This window comes from Marmota flaviventris, chromosome 13 (genome assembly GCF_047511675.1).
Source record: "Marmota flaviventris isolate mMarFla1 chromosome 13, mMarFla1.hap1, whole genome shotgun sequence".
Lineage (NCBI taxonomy): Eukaryota > Metazoa > Chordata > Mammalia > Rodentia > Sciuridae > Marmota > Marmota flaviventris.
In genome coordinates, this window is record NC_092510.1 from 91414337 (window position 1) to 91436656 (window position 22320).

At 50.5% G+C, this 22320-nt stretch overlaps 1 protein-coding gene across 2 annotated transcripts in view; it reads left to right on the forward strand.

The window, feature by feature from the left end:
* Gsn (gelsolin) overlaps window positions 1–21342 on the forward strand; it is a 53673-nt gene extending 32331 nt beyond the window's left edge. For both annotated transcript variants that reach the window (XM_027944992.2, XM_071600892.1), the window contains 14 exons: window positions 4273–4434; window positions 6677–6826; window positions 7859–7948; window positions 8275–8407; window positions 9628–9716; window positions 9862–10077; window positions 11508–11641; window positions 14728–14818; window positions 16493–16663; window positions 17210–17384; window positions 18146–18270; window positions 18425–18502; window positions 20043–20103; window positions 20920–21342. In XM_027944992.2, coding sequence (XP_027800793.1) covers window positions 4273–4434; window positions 6677–6826; window positions 7859–7948; window positions 8275–8407; window positions 9628–9716; window positions 9862–10077; window positions 11508–11641; window positions 14728–14818; window positions 16493–16663; window positions 17210–17384; window positions 18146–18270; window positions 18425–18502; window positions 20043–20103; window positions 20920–21089 — 1845 coding nt within the window. In that variant the 3' untranslated portion in view covers window positions 21090–21342. The remainder of the gene's footprint in view (window positions 1–4272; window positions 4435–6676; window positions 6827–7858; window positions 7949–8274; window positions 8408–9627; window positions 9717–9861; window positions 10078–11507; window positions 11642–14727; window positions 14819–16492; window positions 16664–17209; window positions 17385–18145; window positions 18271–18424; window positions 18503–20042; window positions 20104–20919) is intronic.
* The last annotated feature ends 978 nt before the right edge of the window (window positions 21343–22320 follow it).

Sequence of the window (22320 nt, forward strand, 5' to 3'; positions counted from 1 at the left end):
ATGAGGCAGTTACTAGGATTAGCACCATTTTGGAAATGATGAAAGTAAGATTCAGAGATGTTAAGCTACTTGTCAAACTGCAGGCTCTGGGATTCAAACCCAGGTGTGAAGGGGCGGGCTCAGAGCTGGTTCAGAGTAGACATTTCAAGATTCCCAGATCTTCCATCTTAGCTCAGACGGGGCCTAGAGTCTGCATATTTAACAAGCCTCCCTCACCCCCAGATGATTTTCTGGGTTGTTCTTGACTATGTTTTGAGGCATGTTCCAGAAAGTAGGACCCAACCAGGGCTCAGATTTGGTTTTTCAGTCCTGAAAGGTGCTGGTCCCTAGTGGAAATGTGAGGTCCAGGCGGTCCTGTTTACTACCTTGTGCAAGTCCCCAGGCCACCCGCCCCCGCACTTGACAGGCCCAGCCAGGTTCTCAGCAGGGTGCTCTCATCAATTATAGATTCCCAAGGAGCAGGGCTTGTTATGCAAGACTTGTCCCTGTGACAGCCTCTTCCTGGGAGTGGGTTCTGACCTCCTAGTGTGAGAAGGGGCAGGTAAGAGACCGACCTGCTAGGAGGTGCTGGCTTGGGGCCCTCTTGTTCTGTGAACCCTGCAAATCTTAAAAGTCATTGCACACTGCAAGGTGGTAATCCCTCACCTTCCCATCCTGCTTGGCCCCTGCCTTTCCGTTTTCAGACAGAAGGGGGGACCCCCCCTGGGGCTGGGTTATTTGAAACCCTTTGTTCAAACCCATCCTGGGCCTGGCAGAGTCCTCAGAGCCCTTGGACCAGGAAACACTGTTGAAAACCCAGAGAATCATTGGAAACGTTTTCTTCTCCCATTTATTGTAAAAGGAACTTTGAGTTTAGAGGGTAGAGGGGACCAACCCTGATCAAAAAAATTTTTAGTTTTATAAACAGTTCAATGTGTTTTTTTCATGTAAACATCTATTGCTTTCCCCCTTCTCATTATAAGAGTAATGCAAGTTTACTGTAAAATATCAAACGATACAGACGTATTTAGGTTTTAGACAGCAGAAGTCCCCCAAGAGTCTGCCCTTGTAGATACATCCCAAGTGCTGGTTCAGTTTTTTCTCTCTCTCCATGAACATATCTGTCTTATCACTTCAATTTGGAAAGTGGCTTTTTAAACAATTTATCCTATTGAATTTCAAATTATTTGATGCCAATCTCTTCCCACCTAATGATTAGACTATAGAAAGCAATCTAAAGATTATAGTAAAAAAAAATAGCAATAATCTCCAAAAAAGTCCTGCCTCCCTCCAGCATTTGGAAATCCACTAATGTTTTCTTAGAGCATTTATTTATGTATTTATTTATTTTAACTTATCTTGCCAAATCTAATTTCCTAGATCAGTAAGATTAAAGGAGTTAATAGGAAACTCATGGCTACAATCATGAGAAATCAAGTAGTGTTTTATTTTATAAATTTTATACAGAGAAGTCCTCAGAATTGAGATTAATGATATAAGTAACCTTTTTCCTTTTTTTTAAAAAAAAGGTTTTTTTTGTTTTTTTTTATCTTGACAGCCCCCTCCCCTGCCCAAACCCCCGGGGGCACTCTACCACTGAGCTACATCCCCAATTCTTTTTTTATTTTATTTTTTATTTTGATACAGGGTTTTGCTAAGTTGCTGAGGCTGGCCCCAAACTTCTTACTATCCTCCTGCCTCAGCCTCCCAGGTAGCTGGGATCACAGGCAAGAGCCACTGTACCTGACTAGTGTTTTCTATTTGTTCATAACAAAAACAAAAAGGCATGCTGGGTCAAATTAAGAATTTTAGGGGTGTATTTTTTAAAAAGCGACTGGGTTTCCTTTGCTCTTGTCTCCTCATATCCTTGTCTCTGAGGGACCAGTAGAAACAGTTGATGGGTCCTTGTATATTTTGGAAAAGCCATTCAGAGTCACTCTCCCTTGATGTCCAGCTGAGTGGAGCCGCAGGTCAGGGCTGAGGGGACAGATCATGGGCCCTGTCCATGGAAGGGAGAACAGGGAGGTGAAATCCAGCACTGCTGCCAACCAGCCGGAACCCTGGCACATTTGGTCCTGAATCTCCCACAGCCTTCTTTTCTTTGCTGGTGACACGGGGTGACACAAGCCCCTACTCAGTGGGCCTGTTGTGAGGATTGCATCGCGTGTGTGGAAGACAGGCCCAGCCCGGGTGGAGCACAGTAGGTGTGGGCCATGTGTCCTCCTCCCTGGCTGCTCCTCACCTGCTCCCAGCCAACTCTCAGAACTTTCCTGCTGCTGCCTCCCCTCCATCAGTCCCCACCAATGTCCTTCTCACTCTGTTCTGCTCACAGATCCCAAGCATCAGTGCCACCCAGTGCCTGAGACCCCTTAGACCCAGCCTGCATCCCGGAACCCCATCTTGTTTCTTCTGATAACGGGGAAGGTGACTGGTTGTTGGTTGCTACTTAGTTGTGGGTGGCAAAGTCAAGAGTGGAGGCTCTGAGCCTCCTCTGCACTGCACACCAAAGACATTCACAGAATGGCACCCACAGCTCCCTTGAGGGCGCAAAGGCAGAGTCAAAGGCTTGGCAGCTCCACGGAGCCCAGGGAATAAGGAAAGGCTCTGTGCTGATCCCAAGAAGGGACACCAGGGGGCGTTCTGGCTCCTGGCACCAGGAAAAGACTTCCTACTTGAAAAAGGGCTCTGAGTGGGGATTGTTCCTCCCTCTCATCTGAGTGACTCCAGCGACCTTTGTTTGCTGTAGGAAGCCTGATGTTGGGGGAAGAAGGTGGGTGTCACATGCTGGGTTTGAATCCCAGCTTTACCATCTGCAGCTGTGAGATCTGGGGCGAGTCCTCACTTGTGGGCTCTGCTTCTGTCTTCTGTGAGATGGGGATAATGATACCTCCCTCACAGACGATGCCTGCAAAATGCTCGGCACAGTGGGCATTATCATGTCACAATATTATGTGTCGCTTGCTGTGATTGGCATGACAGAGGCATGATTCAAATGGCTCCCTTTGCCTCTTTGCCCTGAGCAAATGCGGCTTGCATCAGACTTTGCACATCCCTGGAGAGAGAGGCGGGCAGAGAGGGACCTGGCTAGGGTGGCTGCATTTCCAGTCTTTTCCCAGCATTTCCAGGGTGGAAGCCCTTCTGCTTCTACCCTCCTGGAGTGTGGAGTAGGGAGAAGTATCAAAGTGGGAGTGGGAGGCAAAATTTCCAGTCTTGACTGCCACAGGCTTGCTGAGCACTTATAAGTAAGTCACTTTACTTTTCTGGGCTTCAGCTCACCATGGATAAAATGGGACGCTGGGTTAGGACCTTTTTAGCTCTGATCTTGGGAACTGTGGCTGATGGGAAGAAATCCCAGCCAGTTTTTCTTGGCTTTCTGCTGAGCCAGGGGCATTAGGGACTAGAGCAGGGAAGCCCCCGAAGGCCCTGCTCCAGGACTTGGTGATGGCTGCAGAGGGTGGGTGAAACCCTGAGGCTTACCCAAGCTGCCCAGCACTGTCCTGGCAGCGTAATTTTCTCTTACCCACAGCTGCCTCCTAAGGCTCAATTGGTGGCACTTGCTGTATTACCCCAGGAGGAAACAGGCAGATGGTGTGGGTGCGGCCAGTCCCAAAGACTTCCCAGGAATCCTTGAAGGGTGGGAAGGATTTATAGTGCATTAGCCCTCCCCAAAGTGGGTTTTGCAGAGCACTTGAGCTGGAGGCAGGATGGTTCTTGAAGAATGCTGTGTAAGGCCAGGGAATGCTGTTTAAAGAGGTGGCCAGCAGTGCCCCCACGGGATTTGCCAGAGCCTCATCTGTGCTCATGTGTGTCGGGTAACAGTCAGCAGCGGGGAGTAAGGATCATCGCCTACACTTTCTGATCATGGAACCCTTTCCTTGCAGACTATCATGGGGGAGTTGGGTGTCATAGAACATTCCTTGGGAGATGCTGGTTTTGAGAAAGGAATGTTTTCAATTTTTTGATTTAGGGAAGTGGCTCCAGGGATCTTTTTAGTGGAGTGACTGTGAGATTCAGTGGGACACAGTGTGTAGGGAATTTAATACTTCTAGCTATGTGGCCTTGGACAAATTTTGTTCCTTTTTCTAAAAGTCAGTTTCCATCTCTGAAATGGGCATAAGAATGTCCCAGTCTCAAGTGGTAGTGGATGTGAAAGTCCTGCATTGACTGGTTGTCACTGTGATGCTGTAAGGCCACTGGTCACAGGCACAGTTTCCTTCACCCTGATTCTATGCCCTTCCTGCTGGCTTCCCTGAACCCTGACCCTGGACTCACGCTGCCTCCTTCACCCAACAGAAAGGTGGTGTGGCATCAGGATTCAAGCATGTGGTACCCAATGAAGTGGTCGTGCAGAGACTCTTCCAAGTCAAAGGACGGCGTGCGATCCGTGCCACCGAGGTGCCTGTGTCCTGGGACAGCTTCAACAGTGGTGACTGCTTCATCTTGGATCTGGGCAACGTGAGTTCTGCCTGACCCTTCCCCAGGGGCTACTGACACCAGGGAGGAAGATACACTCATAAATAGGGGCATAGACTTGGACAGGGCAAACCAAGGGAACCAGCAGGCCCTGTGCCCTGTGGGCCAGTCAGAGACCCACGTACAGATGTGTCCAGCATGCACAGATTCCTATACATGTAGACTCAAGCCCATCATGTGCATGTGCATAGACCTGAGTACACCTTGTATGCACTTGGGATTTGATTGACGCCTAGATTCCCTGACACTTTCATTTATATCTCTTGTTTACCTTCCTCCCAACACATACTGGGGATTGAACCCAAGGGTTTATTTATTTATTTTGGTACTGAGGATTGAACCCAGAGGTGCTTAACCACTGAGCTATGTCCCCTTTATATTTTTTATTTTGAGCCAGGATCACACTAAGTTGTTCGGGCCTTGCTAAGTTGCTGAGACTGGCCTTGAACTTGCAAATCCTTCCTGCTGCCTCAGCCTCCCAAGTCCCTGGAATTCCAAGTGTGTTTCATCATGCCTGGCTAACCCAGGGTTTCTCTAGCACTGATTTATATCTCCAATCCTTGTAAATTTTCAGTTCTGGAACAGGATCTCACTAAGTTACTGGGGCTGACCCTAAACTTGCCATCCTCCTGCCTCAGTTTCCTGAGTGGCTCTTATGTACCTTTCTACACAGAGACACACACTTATAAGTACATGGCCAGCATGGACAAAAACTATCGGCTGTTGCCCACCAGATGTGGACATCTGCACCACAACAAATACCCTCATGTGTAGACCTGGGCCCAAACATATATGTCATACACATGGTTGCACGTGTACATCATACATGACAATGCACTTCCCTAGATGACCCTATAAATGGATGATATAAATTTGTTACATACTTGTCTCACAGATCTGTGTGAGCGCAAATCTGCAAATGGACCCACAGGACATTCTACCCCAAGACTCATGTGTGTATATGCCCATGGTCAAAGCCCCTCCCTGAGTTAGCGTGGGCTTTTTAATCAAAGAGAGTAGACACACAGAAAAGTATATGAGTCCTCAGTGTCCAGCTCTGTGGATTTCACAGCATGAACACACCTGCATAACACCAGATCAAGAAACTAGCTCACTGGGCCTTCAAGGCCTCTTTTGCCATCTTCCAGTCCCTTTACCCACAAAAATAATCCTCATCCAGAACTCTCTTAACAGCATAGATTAGTTTCACCTGTTTCTGAACTATACATGCCTAAAACCTCACTCTTTTATGGCTTAATTCTTTGGCTTAACATTGCATTTCTGAGATTCACCTGTCTGTTGCATTTTGCAATTCAGTTATTCTTCTCGCTATATAAGATTCACTTTCATGGTGTCCCACAATTTATTTATTTTTTATGTTGTTGATGGGTATTTGGGGTGGTTTCTGGTTTGAGCTACTCTGAACATCCTTTCCCATGTCCTTTGGTGGACATGTGGGTACAGTTCTGTCAGATATGTTCCTAGGAGGTTTGCTGGCTCATAGGGTGTAGGTATAGTGAGCTTCGGTAGCTATGGCCACATGGTTTTCCAAAGCGCCTGTACCAGTTTGTATTCCCATCAGCAAGTGTCTTAGTTCATTTTTTGTTGCTGTAACAGAATATCTGAATCTGGGTAAATTTATTAAAAAAAAAAAAAGAAGTTAATTTTGACTCACAGTGCTGGAGCCTGAGAAGTCCAAGATCTGGTGGCTGCATCCAGTGAGGGCCTTGTGCTGCTTTGTAACATGGCAGAAGCAGGAAGGGCAAGCAGGAGCATGTACAAGAGGCAAGACATGAGGGATGGCCTTGCTTTAAAACAAGCTGCTTTCCAAAGAATGAATGCATTCCCACAGAAAGAAATGAACCCTTATAATGACTTAGTCACCTCTTAAAGGCTTCTTCCCAATACCGCCACAGTGGCAATCAAATTTTAACATGAGTTTTAGAGACAAAGCATTTAAACTGGAGCAGCAAGCAAACATTTTTTGTACATAACCTATAATGGCATAACTGTGGTTATATCTGTGAAGTCACATCCCCTGGAGTGTAAGCTTCACACTGATTGCACTTGGATAATGCACATGTGTGTATTCTGCCAGCCTTGCCTGGGCAAGTGCAGAACAAGATGGGCTTGTGCACACCCCACAGCCTCCTCCTTGCCGTGTCACCAGGCAGGGCTTATATAAAGTCTGGGGCGCTGACTTCCTGGGATCTCTTTCTTACAGAACATCTACCAGTGGTGTGGTTCCAACAGCAACCGCTATGAGAAGCTGAAGGCCACACTGGTGTCCAGGGCTATCCGCGACAATGAGCGAAGTGGCCGTGCCCGAGTATATGTATCCCAGGAAGGTGCCGAGCCCGAAGCCATGCTCCAGGTACCCATGGGAAGTGGGTGGGGTGGAAAGGGTAGGCTGCTCTGGGTCTGGTTCATGCATTAGGCAATCGGAGGGGAATGTGAGGAAACCGTGTTCCCCACGCCTCCTCCTTAAGGCCTTTGTTTATCCACCAGGCCAGAACACTTCAGGGAGTGGGGAGGATCGGCTTCCCTGGCAACTTCCAGACCTCCTGAGAATTGCACAGATGTGGTGCATGCTGGGAGTGTGAGCCACACCCTCCAGTGAGAGGGCCAAGTCCTCCAAAGGAGTGGGAGAGGAAAGTCTATCAGCATCCCCTGGGGTCAGCTGAGACAACCAAGACCCAGTCCCTATTTTCCTCCTTTGGCAGTTCCTGATAGATTATGGCTTGTTTAGTTCATAACATGATGGGATCACCAGTCATTGTTTTGAGACTTGTCAAGAGAGGCAAAGTTCACCACCCCCTATTTGCCTCCTACTTGCCTGGGAACATCCAGTTCCAGTTTTTGGAAAGAGCAGAGGGTTGATTATATGGAGAAGGGGAGCTTGGACATCAGCCATAGTTTTGGAGGGACAGTAGCTGTTGCTGTTAAGACTTGACACACCCAGAATGGAGGAGTGAACAGAGGCTCTGAAGTGAACAGGGATCAAGGTTCAAATTCTGACTTAGCACCTCGTAGCTGCGTGGACAAGTGACTTCATCTCTCTGGACCTCAGTTTCCCCTTCTGTGAGCGGAGAGTGATACCCTGTGTCTCCTGGCATGCCATCTCTTAAAGCCTGTGGTCGGAGGTGTTCAGAGCTGCAGCCAGCTCTAAGAGAAGGCAGATGACCTATCTGAAGGGCTGTCTTGGAAGAAGGGGGACGGGCGGTGTGTGTGTGTGTGGGCTTTTGACAAGTAGATCCAGCAGGAGGCCTGTGAACAGATGCAGGATGCTAAGGGAGATGGGCTCCACCTGGAGGGTCACCGTGGGTGCCTGTGTGGTACCTGCCTGCCAGGGGAGCTCTCTCAGGATCCCTCCCTCATGGCCACCCTTCCTCTCCATCACCTGTAGGTGCTGGGCCCCAAGCCAGCTCTGCCCGAAGGTACTGAGGACATAATCAAGGTGGATGCTGCCAACCGCAAGCTGGCCAAGCTATACAAGGTGAGCTCCTGGGCATGGCGTCAGGACCAGGTGCCAGGAGACCTGGCGGTCCCCAGCTCCTCTGCTGTAGAACCTTAAGCAAGGCAGAGCCCCTGATGCAGGCTCTCCTTTCTGTGTTTCCGGTGGATGCTCATGTATTTCCCTGTTGTCCCCGAGCGTCAGTCAGTAGACCTGGCAGAGCAGTAATGGAAAAAGAAAAAGGAGACCCACTGTGCTCAGAGGTGGCGGGCAGAAGCAATGGGTGTTGATCAGCCATGCTCCGTGTGTGTGCTTGGGCATCCTCTAGCTGACGCTCACCTGCTCTGCTCACCTCTCTGTCCCCTCAGGTCTCCAACGGAGCAGGCAGCATGACGGTCTCCCTCGTGGCTAATGAGAACCCCTTCGCCCAGGGGGCCCTGAGGTCAGAGGACTGCTTCATCCTGGACCACGGCAAGGATGGGAAAATCTTTGTCTGGAAAGGTACGGGGGGCAGGGCCAAGGTCTCACCTGGTCTCTAGGAATTGGTCTCCTGTGACTGTCAGGAGCTCCCGGGGAAGGCCGAGTTTTGGAGGCACCCTGGTGCCGTGCAAATCAGGAATCTTGTTGAATATCTTGGCTTTGCAGTTGACTTGCTGTGTGATCTTGGGTACTTTATTTAACCCTCTCTGGGCCTCAGATTCCCTATTTGGGCTCACATTAGTGTTTTCAAAGTGCATTACAACATCAGTTCTCAGAGAGGTCAACAGGTGTCAGGTAAAAGACGAGAAACATGTCTAACTCGGTGGTCCAGTACGTTCTCGGACCACAGTGAATTGGATGTTAAACATTAGACTTTTAATTTGCTTGTGTACATTGGGCCTCTCATGAAGGTGCTTGGTTTCTGTTTGGGGAGCATCATGCTTGAAGTCTGCAAAACTCTTTGAGGAATATTTTGTGGGAGGCTCTTGGAAAACGTTGGCTCACATGATTCTGAGAGGTCTGAGATATTGAGGGGATCCCTCTGGGGTCTCCCCACATTCTCTAAGGGTAGTCACAGGGAGGATGACAAAGGGAGGAAGGCAGTGGGTGGACAGAGAGCCACAGTGCTTGTGGCTGTTACTGTTAATACTCTCTGGGGCCCTGGGGCCTGGGCTAGCTGACCTTGTTCTTGACCTTGGCAATGGGAAGTCTGGGCACTAACTGGCAAGGAGCTTTCAGGGTTGAAAACTTGAGACCAGAGAGTGGGATAGATTCCTCACTGTAGAGGGAGGCTGGAGTGTGGAGTGCAGGGAGTCTGAGTCATGGGAGTCCCACTTGCTGAGTGGTCTTTGTGGCTCTTAGCAGTCTTGGCTAAATCACAGAGCCTCTCTAAGATCCTAATATTCTCATATGTAAACGGCAACAATAATGACATTGGTTGCATGAAGTGTGGTCTGGATTGAATGAACTAATCCATGTAGAGTTGTGAGCACAAAATATGTGCTCAGTAAACAGTCCCACAGTGTTTTTATGGTTGCTGCTGTTGACCAGGGTCCCAGCTGGACCCCCAGGAGCTCCAGGTGCCATCAGCTCTTGGGGAGGGGGATGTATCTCTGGCCTTGGCTGTCCACAGACTAAAAAGAGTTTGGCCTCCAATGCTCCATTTTCCTGGACCATTGGACATTAGGCTGCAGCAGGACCCCAGGCCCCAACCCTCTATTGCCTTTTCTGGCTGCCAACAGGCAAACAGGCCAACACAGAGGAGAGGAAGGCTGCCCTCAAAACGGCCTCTGACTTCATCTCCAAGATGCAATACCCCAAGCAGACCCAGGTGAGCCTTGGGGGACCGAGAGGGGTGGGGCCAGTTTGGGGGGTATGTGCTGAGGGATGATGTCCCACCCTCAGTATGGACTGGGTATCTGAGGACCCCTGCTGGGCACCCAACCACATCCTCCTTCTCCCCCTTCCCTTCCCAGGTTTCAGTCCTTCCCGAAGGTGGCGAGACCCCACTGTTCAAGCAGTTCTTCAAGAACTGGCGTGACCCAGACCAGACCGATGGCCCAGGCTTGGCCTATCTCTCCAGCCACATTGCCAACGTGGAGCGTGTACCCTTCGATGCTGCCACACTGCACACCTCCACCGCCATGGCCGCCCAGCACGCCATGGATGACGATGGCACCGGCCAGAAACAGGTGCCATTGGGGGTGGGGTGGCTGGGGTGGCTTGCACAGGGATAAGGACACTTAGGTTGATATCGGAGCAGGAGTAGGAGTTGCCATGGAGAGAAGGGGCGGAGTGGTGGGCATTGCGCACAAGACTTCCTGTTTGGGGAAAAGGCTGCTCTGGAGAGGCCCGTGCTGACGGCAGCCTGTGGGAGGTGCTGTGACGGCAGGCTGCTGGACTTGATCCTGGACCCGATGGGATTTTCTTTTTTGAAAAAGCAGACTTATGATATGCTCAGTTCTGTGCTCTAGAAACTCACTGCGCAAGTGGATAGGAAGCTGGTGAATGGAGATAGAGAGCCTGTGAGGATGCTGTTGTAAGAATTTAGGGGAGAGAAGGTGATGCCCTTGAGACTTGGGAGGTCACGGTGAGGATGGAGAGGTGGGGGTGAGGCAGAGTCCACTTCAGGGCAATGTGGGCTGCATTCCTATGGCAGGAATAACAACCGTGTTCATTTTGATTTACGATTCTTTTGGTGGTTTTCTCATTGGTGTTATTCATTCACTGCTGCACTGGGTTGGGGAGGATGAAATGAAAATATATTTGGGGCAGGGCAGTGTAGAAGGAGCCTGGATATGACCTGAACTAAGGTATTTAACCTCTTGGAACCTCACTTTCTTGCCTGTAAATTGGGGTTAATCCTGCTGTATTTACCTTCAAGAATTTCCAAGATCCTGAGACTGTGGAGCAGTTTCCCAGGAATTGGAAGAACTTGGTGTCTCTGTACCACCAGGTGGCACTGCAGGGCCTCCTGACCACTTGGAAGTGCTGCAGAGACCTGCCAGCAGGGGTCTTTCTGAGGCCACTTAGTGATGGCCCTGTCTCTGGAGGTGACCTGTAAAATCCAGGAGATTCAATAATGATACAGAGAACGGTAACATTAGTAATACAATAATAGTTATATTCATAAGAGCAGCTGCCATCTACAGAGCAGTGAGCTGGTGCTAGCACCCTGTTGGACTTCCATGAACGAACTCTGGGACTTCACAATGCTTCCAAGAAGCTACTGTGATTATCCCCGTTTTTCAGATGAGAAAACTGAGACTCAGAGAGGTTTAACAAGTTGTCCAAAGTCACACGACCTGTAAAGGGTGGAGCCTGATCCTGGGTCTGGGCCTGGCTCTTAACCCCCACTGAGCTACATTCCACAGGAGCTGCCCTCATGGTCCTTCCCAGGGGAAGGTCCAGGATGGGCTGGGGGTGTGGTTTGAAGATCCAGAGTCTCATCCCTGCCCCTTGGAGGCTCTTGTGCTTTGGGCAAATTATTTAACTTCATCCTGAGCCCAAGTTGTGTCACCTGGGGAAAGCTTGTCCTGTGTGCTCCATGCCGTGGTTTTCAGATGGCCTGCGTTGGGGTAGGGGTGCCGCATGGTGTCTGACCCCAGCTTTGCCCTGACAGATCTGGAGAATCGAAGGCTCCAACAAAGTGCCTGTGGACCCTGCCACGTACGGGCAGTTCTACGGAGGTGACAGCTACATTATTCTGTACAACTATCGCCACGGTGGCCGCCAGGGACAGATCATCTACACCTGGTGAGGGCCTGGGGCCATCTGCTGTGTTGGGGGGAGTAGGGGGCACTTGCTGGGCCTTGGGCGTGGCAGCAATGGGAGGAGAGTTGAGTAAGATGGAGGGAAGTCTGGGGTGTGTGGGCCTGAGGTGGGACAGCCATGCCCCGTCGGGAGAGCCCGCAGTGCTACCTGTTTCTCCAAACAACATCTAACTCACTCTTATCAAAAGATGACATCGTCAGCAATGTGGTTAACAGGTGGAAACAAACAAATCCTACTTCTCCTACAGTCCATGCCAAGCACCGAGCACACTCGGGCTGACCCTTCCATACATTTCTATACCCATAAATACTTACAATGATTAAAAACATATCAACTAAAAATAACTAACTAAACCATTATTTTAAAGTAGAGGGCACACTCATGTTGTTCTGTTACTGAACTCAGTTCCTGGACCCAGAGTTGGAGGAGGATCGCTGAATCCAGAAAGAACTGCATTGCAGCCCAGGCTGCGTTGAGGGACTTGGGCTGGACCAGCAGGTAGTCGCAGCACTGATAGGAAGGTTGTCTGGCTAGATCCAGAGAAAAAAACGGTCAGAAACTTCTGCCCAAGGCAGAAGGGAGACTGCACATGGGGAAAAGTGATCCCAGGCTGACTCGCGCAAAGAGCACAGGGGACACGTTTCATGGCACCTCTGGGGTAGGCAGGCACTCATCTCTTGGTGTCATCAGCTGCACCAGCACCCTTCCTCCTACCTCCTCAGGTGTTCCGTGTCTCATTTCCATCTTGAGTCTCCACCCAGGATGGGCCTTCTACTCTGCTAATAAGGTGAAAGCAGCTGTGGGTTTCTTGGGTGACTGCCGCATCCTGCATTTGCCCCTGGTCACCTGGAGTTGCCCTTCTCATCAGGGAATCTCCAAGGTCGTTATTTTCAGAATAGTGCAGACCCTGCCCTGGCTGGCTGGAGCTGGCGTTTCTGCTGACCACAGTCTCAGGAGGCTGAGCTGCCTTTCCTGGCCACTGTCCCCCGGCGAGGTGTCTCACCCTCTTGGCCTTGCAGACTGGCACACCGCTAACTCCTCTTGTGGCTGTCAGACCCCGAAGACTGAGAGCTGGCCCTGCTGTCTCATTTCCCTTGACAGGTGTTTATCCTAAGGGATCCTATTTTCACAGGGGTCCCCTTCTGTGTCAGCTCCCAAATCAAAATGATAAAAAGGTATTATTGAGAAATCTCACTCACACCTTCTCTACCCCATGCACCAGAGCCCATCCTGCAGGAGTCACCGCTTTCAGTAATTTCTGGCACATTCTTCCAGTTGTTCTTTATGCAAATGTAAACAAATATAACTTTATATTCCTAATTTCCTTTCTCACAGAAGAGAGAGTTACTGTGTATATTGTTCTGTACTTTGCTTTTTGGACTCAGTTCTTCCTGGAGAGGAGTCAACGTCATTGCGTAGCTTCCTCTTCTTGGGGTGGCCGTGCTGTGGCTAATTGAACCTGCTTCCTGCTGAGACATAGTTGGGTTGCTTCCAGTCGTTAGCTATGACAAGCATCTCTGAGATTAGTCATCTTAAACAAACATCATGTGGAATGTGTAGAGAAGTCCCTCTAGAGCGAGTTCCCAGAAAGGGGGTTCTGGGTCAAAGAGCCAATGCACCTGTCACTTTGATAGATGGCGGCCAATTTCCCTGGAGAGTATTTGTATTCCCATTTTGTATTCCCACCAGCAACATGTGACAGGCCCTGTTTCCCTGTATCCACACCCCTGGACTGTGCTGTCAAACTTTTAGATGTTTTATCAACCTGATAGTTTATAACTTGACGTTTCAGTGTGCTTTACATTTGTGTTTGAGGCTGAGATGTGGCTCAGGGGTAGAGCACTTGCCTGGTATGTGCAAGGTCCTGGGCCCCATCCCCAGGACCAAAAAACAAAACAAAAACCCCCAAATAACCAAAAAAACAAAAGCAAAACAATACTAAGAAAAATTTTTATAAATTGTGTTTTGCTTTGTATACAGTCTCAGACTTTTTTATTTGATTATTGGCTTTTGTATTTCTTCTTGTTAAAACTTCTTATTTTGAAACAATTTTAGGCTTGTAGGGAAGTTGCAAAAAATCCTAGGCAGTTCTTGTACACCCAGGACCCAGGTTCCCCTGCGGTCACATCTTAGGTAACCCTCATTCAGGAACCTGCCATTGTTACAATGCCTCGTGTTGTCTGTGGGCTTTCCTGGAATTCCCCCAGTTTTCCCACTCATGTCCTTTCCCGTGGACCCAGATCTAACCCGGGAACCCACGTGGCATTTACTCCTCGTCTCAGACTCCTGGACCCTGTGGCACTTTCTCCCTCTTCAATAATCTTTTTATAATCTTGACGTTTTTTGAGGAATGTCGGGCAATTAGCTTGTAGAATGGATCTCAGTTTTTGACAACTTCACCCTTTTTTAAAAGATGCTTAAAAATTTTAAAAATAGATACTACGTGCACATGGTGTAAAGTCTTAAGAAAGCCCTTTTAAAATAATTGGCTGTGGCAGCACACTAATTTGTCAGATTTTGCTTATTCAGATAGTAGACGTTGGTAATGGGTCATTTAGGCAGCACAGGAAGGGGGTGGGATAGAAAGCCCAGCCACCCCTAACTGTCCCCTCTCTGGACAGTCACCGATCTGTGCAGACCTCTCTGCCTGTGTCCACATGAGGCTAAATCAACTGATGTCTTTTCCCACAACTGGGCTCAAGTCCACTTGCTATTCTCCGACCTGCCTTTCCACACACAGAAATGTCCTTGGCCACTTTACTGGATCTCAGATTTGTCTCTCAAAGCACCCTCTCCTGTGGCTGTCCAGCACAGGATGACCCAGCCAAGCCCCTGTGGGGCAGGCACGTTGAGGAGAGGGAAGTCAATTTGTTGTACTCAGATCTGTGCAAGACCAGTGCTAAGCCAAGAGCTGGCCGTGTTGGTTTGGCTCCTGGCTCTGGTTTCTCTCTCGAGAGCCCCTTTCTTTCTCTAGCTCGGTTCCATCACTTGCAGCGTGGAGCTCTGTGGGTTTCTCAGGCCCAGGACTCTGTGCAAACCTCAGTGGCGAGTCTCACTTCCTTTTCCAGGCAGGGCGCCCAGTCTACCCAGGATGAGGTCGCTGCATCTGCTATCCTCTCTGCTCAGCTGGATGAGGAACTGGGAGGAACCCCTGTCCAGGTGAGCCAGCCCACTGCCTCTCTGGGCTGTGGCCTGAACCTTGTCCGTCTGGTCACTCCTCTGTTTGTCCATCATGCCTACAGCTGCCCTGATGGGCCTTAGAGTCTAGGGGAAGGTAGACATTCAGCACACATGCACACTGATGGATATGTGGGCCATGCACGGTGACTGCACAGCCAGCAAAATGATAGGACACTGTGGGAGAGGGCAGTGGGACAGGCAATGGGGTGGGACAGTAAGAAGATGGGTGTGGAGCAGCCCGCTCGGGTTTGGACACTGTCTTCATCTCTGGGCAACCTTGGCCAAGTCACTTAGCCTCTCTGTGCCTCTATGTTCTTCAAATAGGGGTGACAATGGTACCCACCTCACAGAATTCCTCTGGTTGAGGAGTAAGAGTTAACATTTGTAAAGAAAGTTACAATCACGCCTGACATGCAGGGCTCCTCCTGTGTATATGAGTGGTAAGTATAAGGACATAAATGCCACAAAAGATCTAATTAGATTTGAGAAGCCATTCTCCTGCTCCCAGGAACGAACTCTTCAGGTGGGGCCTAACAGACAAGTCGGAGTTGGCCAGGCCTGGAGTGAAGGGAAGTGCATTCCAGGTGGAGGGAGGAGCATATGCAAAGGCCCTGAGATGGAGGCAGCAGTTGGTGTGAGGGTGAAATGACTTGAGGCTGGAGGGGTGGTCAGAGGGGCTGGACCACATGGAGGCCACAGTGATGGATGCTGACCTTGACCCAGAGAACAGTGGGGAGTTGCTGAATGGTGAAGTTCACCTTGGGTGAAGGGATTTCTGGTTAAAAGGTCACCCTGGCTGCTGACTGAGCCCTGGAAGGCCGCAGAGCCAGGCTGTCAGGGGATTGTGGGGGAAGCAGACAAGAGTTCCACCTCCATCCTGCCCTTGGGGCGGGTGGGGCTCTGCATGTGGATCAGTGGTCAGCTTCCTTCCTGATGACTGTGATGGTCTGGGTACCAGACAGTGAGAGGGTCACTGTCTTTGCTCATTCATCCCAACAACAGCCTTGGCCGTAGCTCTGGGCCCCACTCAGAGAGGAAGAAGCCAAGAGGCTGAGGTGAGGCCAAGTGCCCCCGTCAGGTGGCTCTGAGACATGAGCTCCAGCCCAGCCAGGGCAGGTGGCTGCCCCGATGCAGTGAGCAGAGACCACGCCTGGGCTGGAAGTGAGGGAGACGCTCAGGCAGAAGCGGATGTGACACATCTTGGTGTAACTCTTGCTCCTGTCCCTCCACCACCAAGCCCCGTGTGCAGGAGGGGTCTCTCCAGATCTGGAAGTCCTCTGTGGCACCGGCTCGGTGTCTGGAACTGACGTCACCATTCTGGAAGAATGTCCACCACCAATCCTTAACTTCCATTTAAGGGAATATCTGCAAACATGGGCTTCCCTGGTTCTTGGACTAGACTCAGGGTCAGTGAGGCAAGTCCTCATGGGGGTAGAGAGGGGGAGCAGCCAAGGCAGCGCCCAGAGGACCTCAGGAAATAGCATTGTTTCCAGCCTTCCTGGAACCCCATTTCCCTGCCCAGCGCCTGTGTGCAGCAGGGTCACGTTCAGACACTGTGTGATGGCCTTGTTTGGGGGTGGGTGGGTGCAGTGCCACCCAGAAGGACTGATCAACACCCCCCCTTTCCCGACTTGCTCTCCTGTCTCCCTCCAGAGCCGTGTGGTCCAGGGCAAGGAGCCTGCTCATCTCATGAGCTTGTTTGGCGGGAAGCCCATGATCATCTACAAGGGCGGTACCTCCCGCGAAGGTGGGCAGACTGCCCCTGCCAGTACCCGCCTCTTCCAGGTCCGGTCCAGCAGCTCTGGAGCCACTCGGGCTGTTGAGGTAATGCCCAGGTCCTGGATCCCAGAGGGATTCCCTGGAACCTGCCAGGCTTGATGGGCAGATCCACAGGCCCAGGAGTGGGTGGGGCCGGGTGAGGGGCTGCGCATGTTCTACCTTCCTACACTGGCAGCAGGACTGTCTTAGACGTCCTCCTGTTTCAAGGATGCCCAGGGTCTTTAGCACATCCTCCATAATACAGCTCCTTCCCTGCACCACCTGGACACGGTTCCTGATCCCATTCTAACTGCCCTGTCCCTTTCATGGTGGGAGGCACAGACCCAGATATAATTCTCCAAGATGGTCTGAGTCCTGGAGAGGAAGGGTGAACCTCTGTTAATGGAGCCTGGAATTCTAGAATCATCTTGGCTCATCACTGTGCATTAGAGACTCATGGGAGTCAGCTGCACCCCTCAGCTTCCAAAGTCTGTGCACTCAGCTCTGCTAGGGTGTGTTTTCCCAAGTCCTCACCTGGGCACTGGCTGGTCCCAATGCGGGGTCTCCTGGGCTGTGAAGAGGGGCCTGATAAAGTGAGTGCTTTCCTCACAGGTAATGCCCAAGGCTGGTGCTCTGAACTCCAACGACGCCTTTGTCCTGAAAACCCCCTCAGCTGCCTACCTGTGGGTGGGTGCAGGAGCCAGTGAAGCCGAGAAGACGGGGGCCCAGGAGCTGCTGAAGGTGCTGCAGGCCCAGCCTGTGCAGGTGGCAGAAGGCAGTGAGCCAGGTAGGAGCTGGCAGGCTCTGCAGCTGTCAGCTTTCCCTCCTTCCTTCTGCTCAGGGCTCTATCTTCCCACCTGTCCCCAGCATGTGTTAAAGAGAAGTGATTGGATTAAAATGGGGGCGGTGATCAGGGAGAGGGTGGTCTCCAGGAGTTAGACAGGAGAGTGCAGCACAGGCAGGGGCAGTCTGGGAAGGATGCTGGAGGAGGTGGTCACTTGCCAGGAAGCCACCAGGGCTGATGGCATGAGGGCAGTCATGCCATCAGGCTGCTTCTCTTGCTGAATTTAGATGAAGAGCATCTTCCCTTTTCTGGGAATGAGGAACCAAACTTTGGTTTATATTTAATTTTAATGAGTTTAAACATCAGTATGCTCATGTGGGCAGCGCAGGCAGAGACAGAGCAGGTGTAGTGAGAAGAATATGGAGATCGAGATCAGAAAGGATTTGCATCCTGGCTTACTGATTACCAGCTCTGTGCCTTGGCTGAGTTGCTTAACCTCTCTGAGCCTCAACTGCCTCGTTGATAAGTGGTGATAATTATCCCCGTCCCATGTGCTGTCGTGCTGGCTGTGCCTCTGCCAAGGGTACCCTCTGTAGGCCTCCCTTTCATCATCTTCAGACTCCCCAGGGCCCCTCCCCTTGGCCCCCTGGGATTTGAAGGTGGAGTTGGGGTACAGAGCAGTTGGTTGGGCTCTGGCAGGGCTTGCCACCCAGTCTAGTGTGACAGTGGCATCCCTCAGCAACTACTGTGGCCTCTCCTCATAGACAGCTTCTGGGAGGCCCTGGGCGGAAAGGCTGCCTACCGCACGTCCCCACGGCTGAAGGACAAGAAGATGGATGCCCACCCTCCTCGCCTCTTTGCCTGCTCCAACAAGATCGGCCGCTTTGTGGTGAGCCTCTTCAGAAATGGGTCCCAGGGGGCCAGTGGGCCCCAGGGGCAGGAGAAAGGATCCCCTGCCTGGGAGGCAGCCCTGCAGCTCCCTCCTGGGGGAAGGGAAGGGTGCTGATGCCCTTCCACCATGAACCTCCTTCTGTCTTCCCCAGATCGAAGAGGTTCCCGGCGAACTCATGCAGGAAGATCTGGCTACCGATGACGTCATGCTCCTGGACACCTGGGACCAGGTGAGTGAGAAGCAAGGTGAAGGCCAGAGGGAGGGGGAGAGGCTGGACCTCTAGCTCTAGGAGCAGTGGCCAGGTGGCCTGCAAACAGGCAGCACCAGGTGTTCTCAGGAAAGTCCCCAAGTGCGGCAGGCCATTTCCCCTCCGAGCCTCTGCTTCATCTGCTATTAATGGGAATGAGGGTTCCTACCTTGGGGACACAGTGCACCATGTCGGTGCAGATGGTGAGTGCTCACCTAAACCTGTTGGTAAAGAAGGCTGAGCTCCTGTGTCACCCGGGGATGGCGGGTAGAGTTGGAAGTGCCCCTCTTTCTGTTTCAGAGGGCTCTGGACTCTGCTTCTTCTTACAGGGGGACTGTTGTGCTGGACTCAGTTGGGAAAGTACTGTTCATTCATTCATTTAACCAGAATCCATCGAGCACCTGCTTTGTGCCTGGTGCTCTCTGTTTTGGATGCTGGGAATAGAGGGATGAATGGAGTCCTTGTCCTCCCAGGGCTCATTCTCATGGTGGGTGTCGGGTCACCCCTCCCATCAGATTGCCTTCTCCCAGAGTCCTCGGGGTTGTGGAATAGATGGCCACTGGGGCATGAGCCTCCCCATCCCTGCAACAGGGCTGCTTCTTGGGTTCCTAGCTGGAAGATCAGCACCAACATGTCATTGATTGATCCATGAGCTACTTAATCAGCTTGTCCATCTGTTTATTAGTCCACTCAGCCAGCACCACCATCTTCCGGGCAAATGCTGAGTGCTGGGAATCCTCTGATGAGCCAAGTAGATACAGTACCTGCCTCGGAGGGGCTCCAGTTTAGGAGGAAACACACTGATAAATAAAGAGCCATCGAGTCGGGCATCTTATTGTCCAGGGCCATTCAAGGCAGGTGCTCTTGAAAGCAATGTTAGAAATGCATAAAAACAGATGACATAAAAATAAGCTGAACAGACTTTTATGTAAGGCTCAAGCGGTGGTAGTGGCGGTGGGCTGTTTTTATCCCAAGTCTTAGACCCATGTTGACCCAGACAGAGATGGGCACGTAGGAGACTTTCAATATATATGTGTTGGATGAATAAATGAATAAGAATGTGTTACTCATTTGTTCAACAAATAAATCCCTTTAAATGGATTGTTCATGAACTTTTTGAGAGGTGTCTCCAACTCAATATCTGATGGACCTGGTCAGGCAGGGGTGGGGAGACAGGAAGGAGCGGTGGAGCCTGAGGCTAACTGCATCTGCCCAGCTTCATCCAAGTGAGAGTGGACACCCAGGGCGGCTGGATCCTCTAATTTCTTAAGAGAAGTTGGAAATCTAAACGTCTATGTCATCATTGGTTCCTGAATTTGTGGAAGAAGATATTACATATGGCGGGTGGGCAAACACATTTGTAGGTTACCACTTTGTGACCTCTGTTCCACATCCTTCCAGCTCTGGGCTCTGTTAGTCGGCCGAGGGCTCTGTCTTGTCCAGTACCTGGCGCCACCCCATTCCTCCTCCAGCAGGGAATTTGGTCAGCGCCCCTCATGTACTTTTCATTCCATACCTCCAGGTCTTTGTCTGGGTTGGAAAGGATTCCCAAGAAGAGGAAAAGACGGAAGCCTTGACATCTGGTGAGGATGTCTGTGTGATCTTTGGCTGTGGGGTTGTGGGCACAGCTTAGGGCACTGGTCTGGAAGTTAGCATCACGGGTTGAGCACTTCCTCCTTCCCAGTCAGTCCCTCGTAATCCCTGCCTGGGGTGGTGTATCAGTCAGCTCTCTGTTACTATTAGAAACACCTGAGACAATCATTTTCTAAAGAGAAAAAGGTTTATTTTGGCTCACGGTTTTGGAGGTTTCAGTCCACTGTCAGTCAACCCTGTGGCTTTTGGGCCTGTGATGAGGCAGCATGTGGTAGAACAAAGCCATTCACCTCAGGTTGTGACTCAGAAAAAGAGGAGGCAGCAAAGTCCACTGTCCTCTTCAAGGACACATGTCCAGTGATCAGAAGACCTCCCCAAAGGCCCCATGACCACCCACTCCTTCCAATAGTGCCCAGCTAGGGACCAAGCATCGCATAGGCTTGTGGAGGGCATCCAGAAGCCTATTATATAGCAGGCAGTGAAAAAAAAAACAGGTTGGTTGCTTTAGGAAGCCTCAGGGGAAACCAGGGGAAGGAAGGGCCAGAGGAGAAGCTGCACCCAGCGTCCAGGAGGTCTGACAGCTGAACTCAGCAGGGTTCTGATGTAGGAGAGCAAATCCCTAGTAGTTTCATGGAGCTGATTTCGGAACTGGGAACGTAAACGCAGGTTCTTTAATGTCTTCCAAAGGACCTATCCAAGGAAGGGCTGAGAGTTTTGTGGCAGCTCATGTCCTGAACCACCCTCTCCCTGGTGGGGGAGGCACTAAAAATTCTTGGGGGTTCTTTTTCCCACATGTGTGCCTACAGCTAAGCGGTACATCGAGACGGACCCTGCTAATCGGGACAGGCGGACCCCCATCGTTGTTGTGAAGCAAGGCTTCGAGCCCCCCTCCTTTGTGGGCTGGTTCCTCGGCTGGGATGACGACTACTGGTCTGTGGACCCCTTGGACAGGGCCCTGGCTGAGCTGGCTGCCTGAGGAGCAACAAGACCCACCGGGGTCACTATTCAGTGCCTTTGAGAACTGTCTGTCTCCCCAAGTGATCTTCCGGCGAGCCAGATGTGTGTGCGTGTGGGGTTTTTTTTGTTTTTTGTTTTTTTTTCTTTTCTTTCTTTCTTTTTTTTACAGTAGACAAAAACAGCCCTGCAAAATCTCAGGGTTCTTGCAGAATTTCCTCAAATATCTGCGCTTTGAAAATTGAATTCAATAAAAGCTTTTTGAAGTGTGTTAACTTCGCATGCCTTACCTGTTCTCGTGCAACAGCCCTGCACACCTGATAGCAATAGTGTCTTCCTGCCTGTGACCCTTGTAATTTGGAGAAATGCACAGAGAGGCACCTTGCATGTGCTTGGGAACCAGTAGATGAGCTACATGCACCCTGGGTGCTAATCCTGGTCCTCCAAGAAGCAGATGCTGATCTGAGATGAGATGAGCTCAGACTGTACTGGGGAAAATGCCTCGCAGGAAGACTGGGAGGGCCATCAGACCCGGATGCAAGTACGACCTAGGTGGAGAAGGAGAGCAGGCCGGCAGAAGCATCCTTCCTGACCATCAGGAAGGTTGAGCAAAGCTTTCAAGCAGTCCTGAGCCACAGTCCTATTTTTGCTGTTTTTGATTGTAGCTAACTATACGTAGCAAAATATATATCCCTTCAGCCATTTGTAAGTGTACAATTCAGTGATATTATCCACTATGTAACTCAGAGTAGCTATCACACTATCTTTTTCATACCCAAATCTTTTTCATAATCCTCAACATACGTAATGTAACTTGCACATTAATTAAATGATAATTCTTCATCCGCCCCCCACCCCCGCAACCCCAGGAAATCTCTGTCCTACTTTGTCTCTGAAGTTGCCCACTCTGTGGAGTCACGTGATAGCTGTTGTCTGTGTTGGACTTGTTTCATTTAGAATAGCATTTTCAAAATTCATCTGTGTTAGAGCATGTACCAGCATTTCATTCCTTTATCTGGCAGGATAATATTCCATTGTACGTATACGCCACATCTTGTTTATTCACACATCCACTAATGGACACATGGGTTGCGTCCACACTTTGGCTGTTGTGTTAATGCTGTTGTGAACATAAGTGTACAAATATCGGTTTCATTCAAAGTGTTGTGGGCCAGAGTCAAAGTCAGCCAAGGAAGGAGTTGCATGTCTCTCATAAGCAGGTGTGTCTTATGTCCCCACTGAGTTCTGCCATC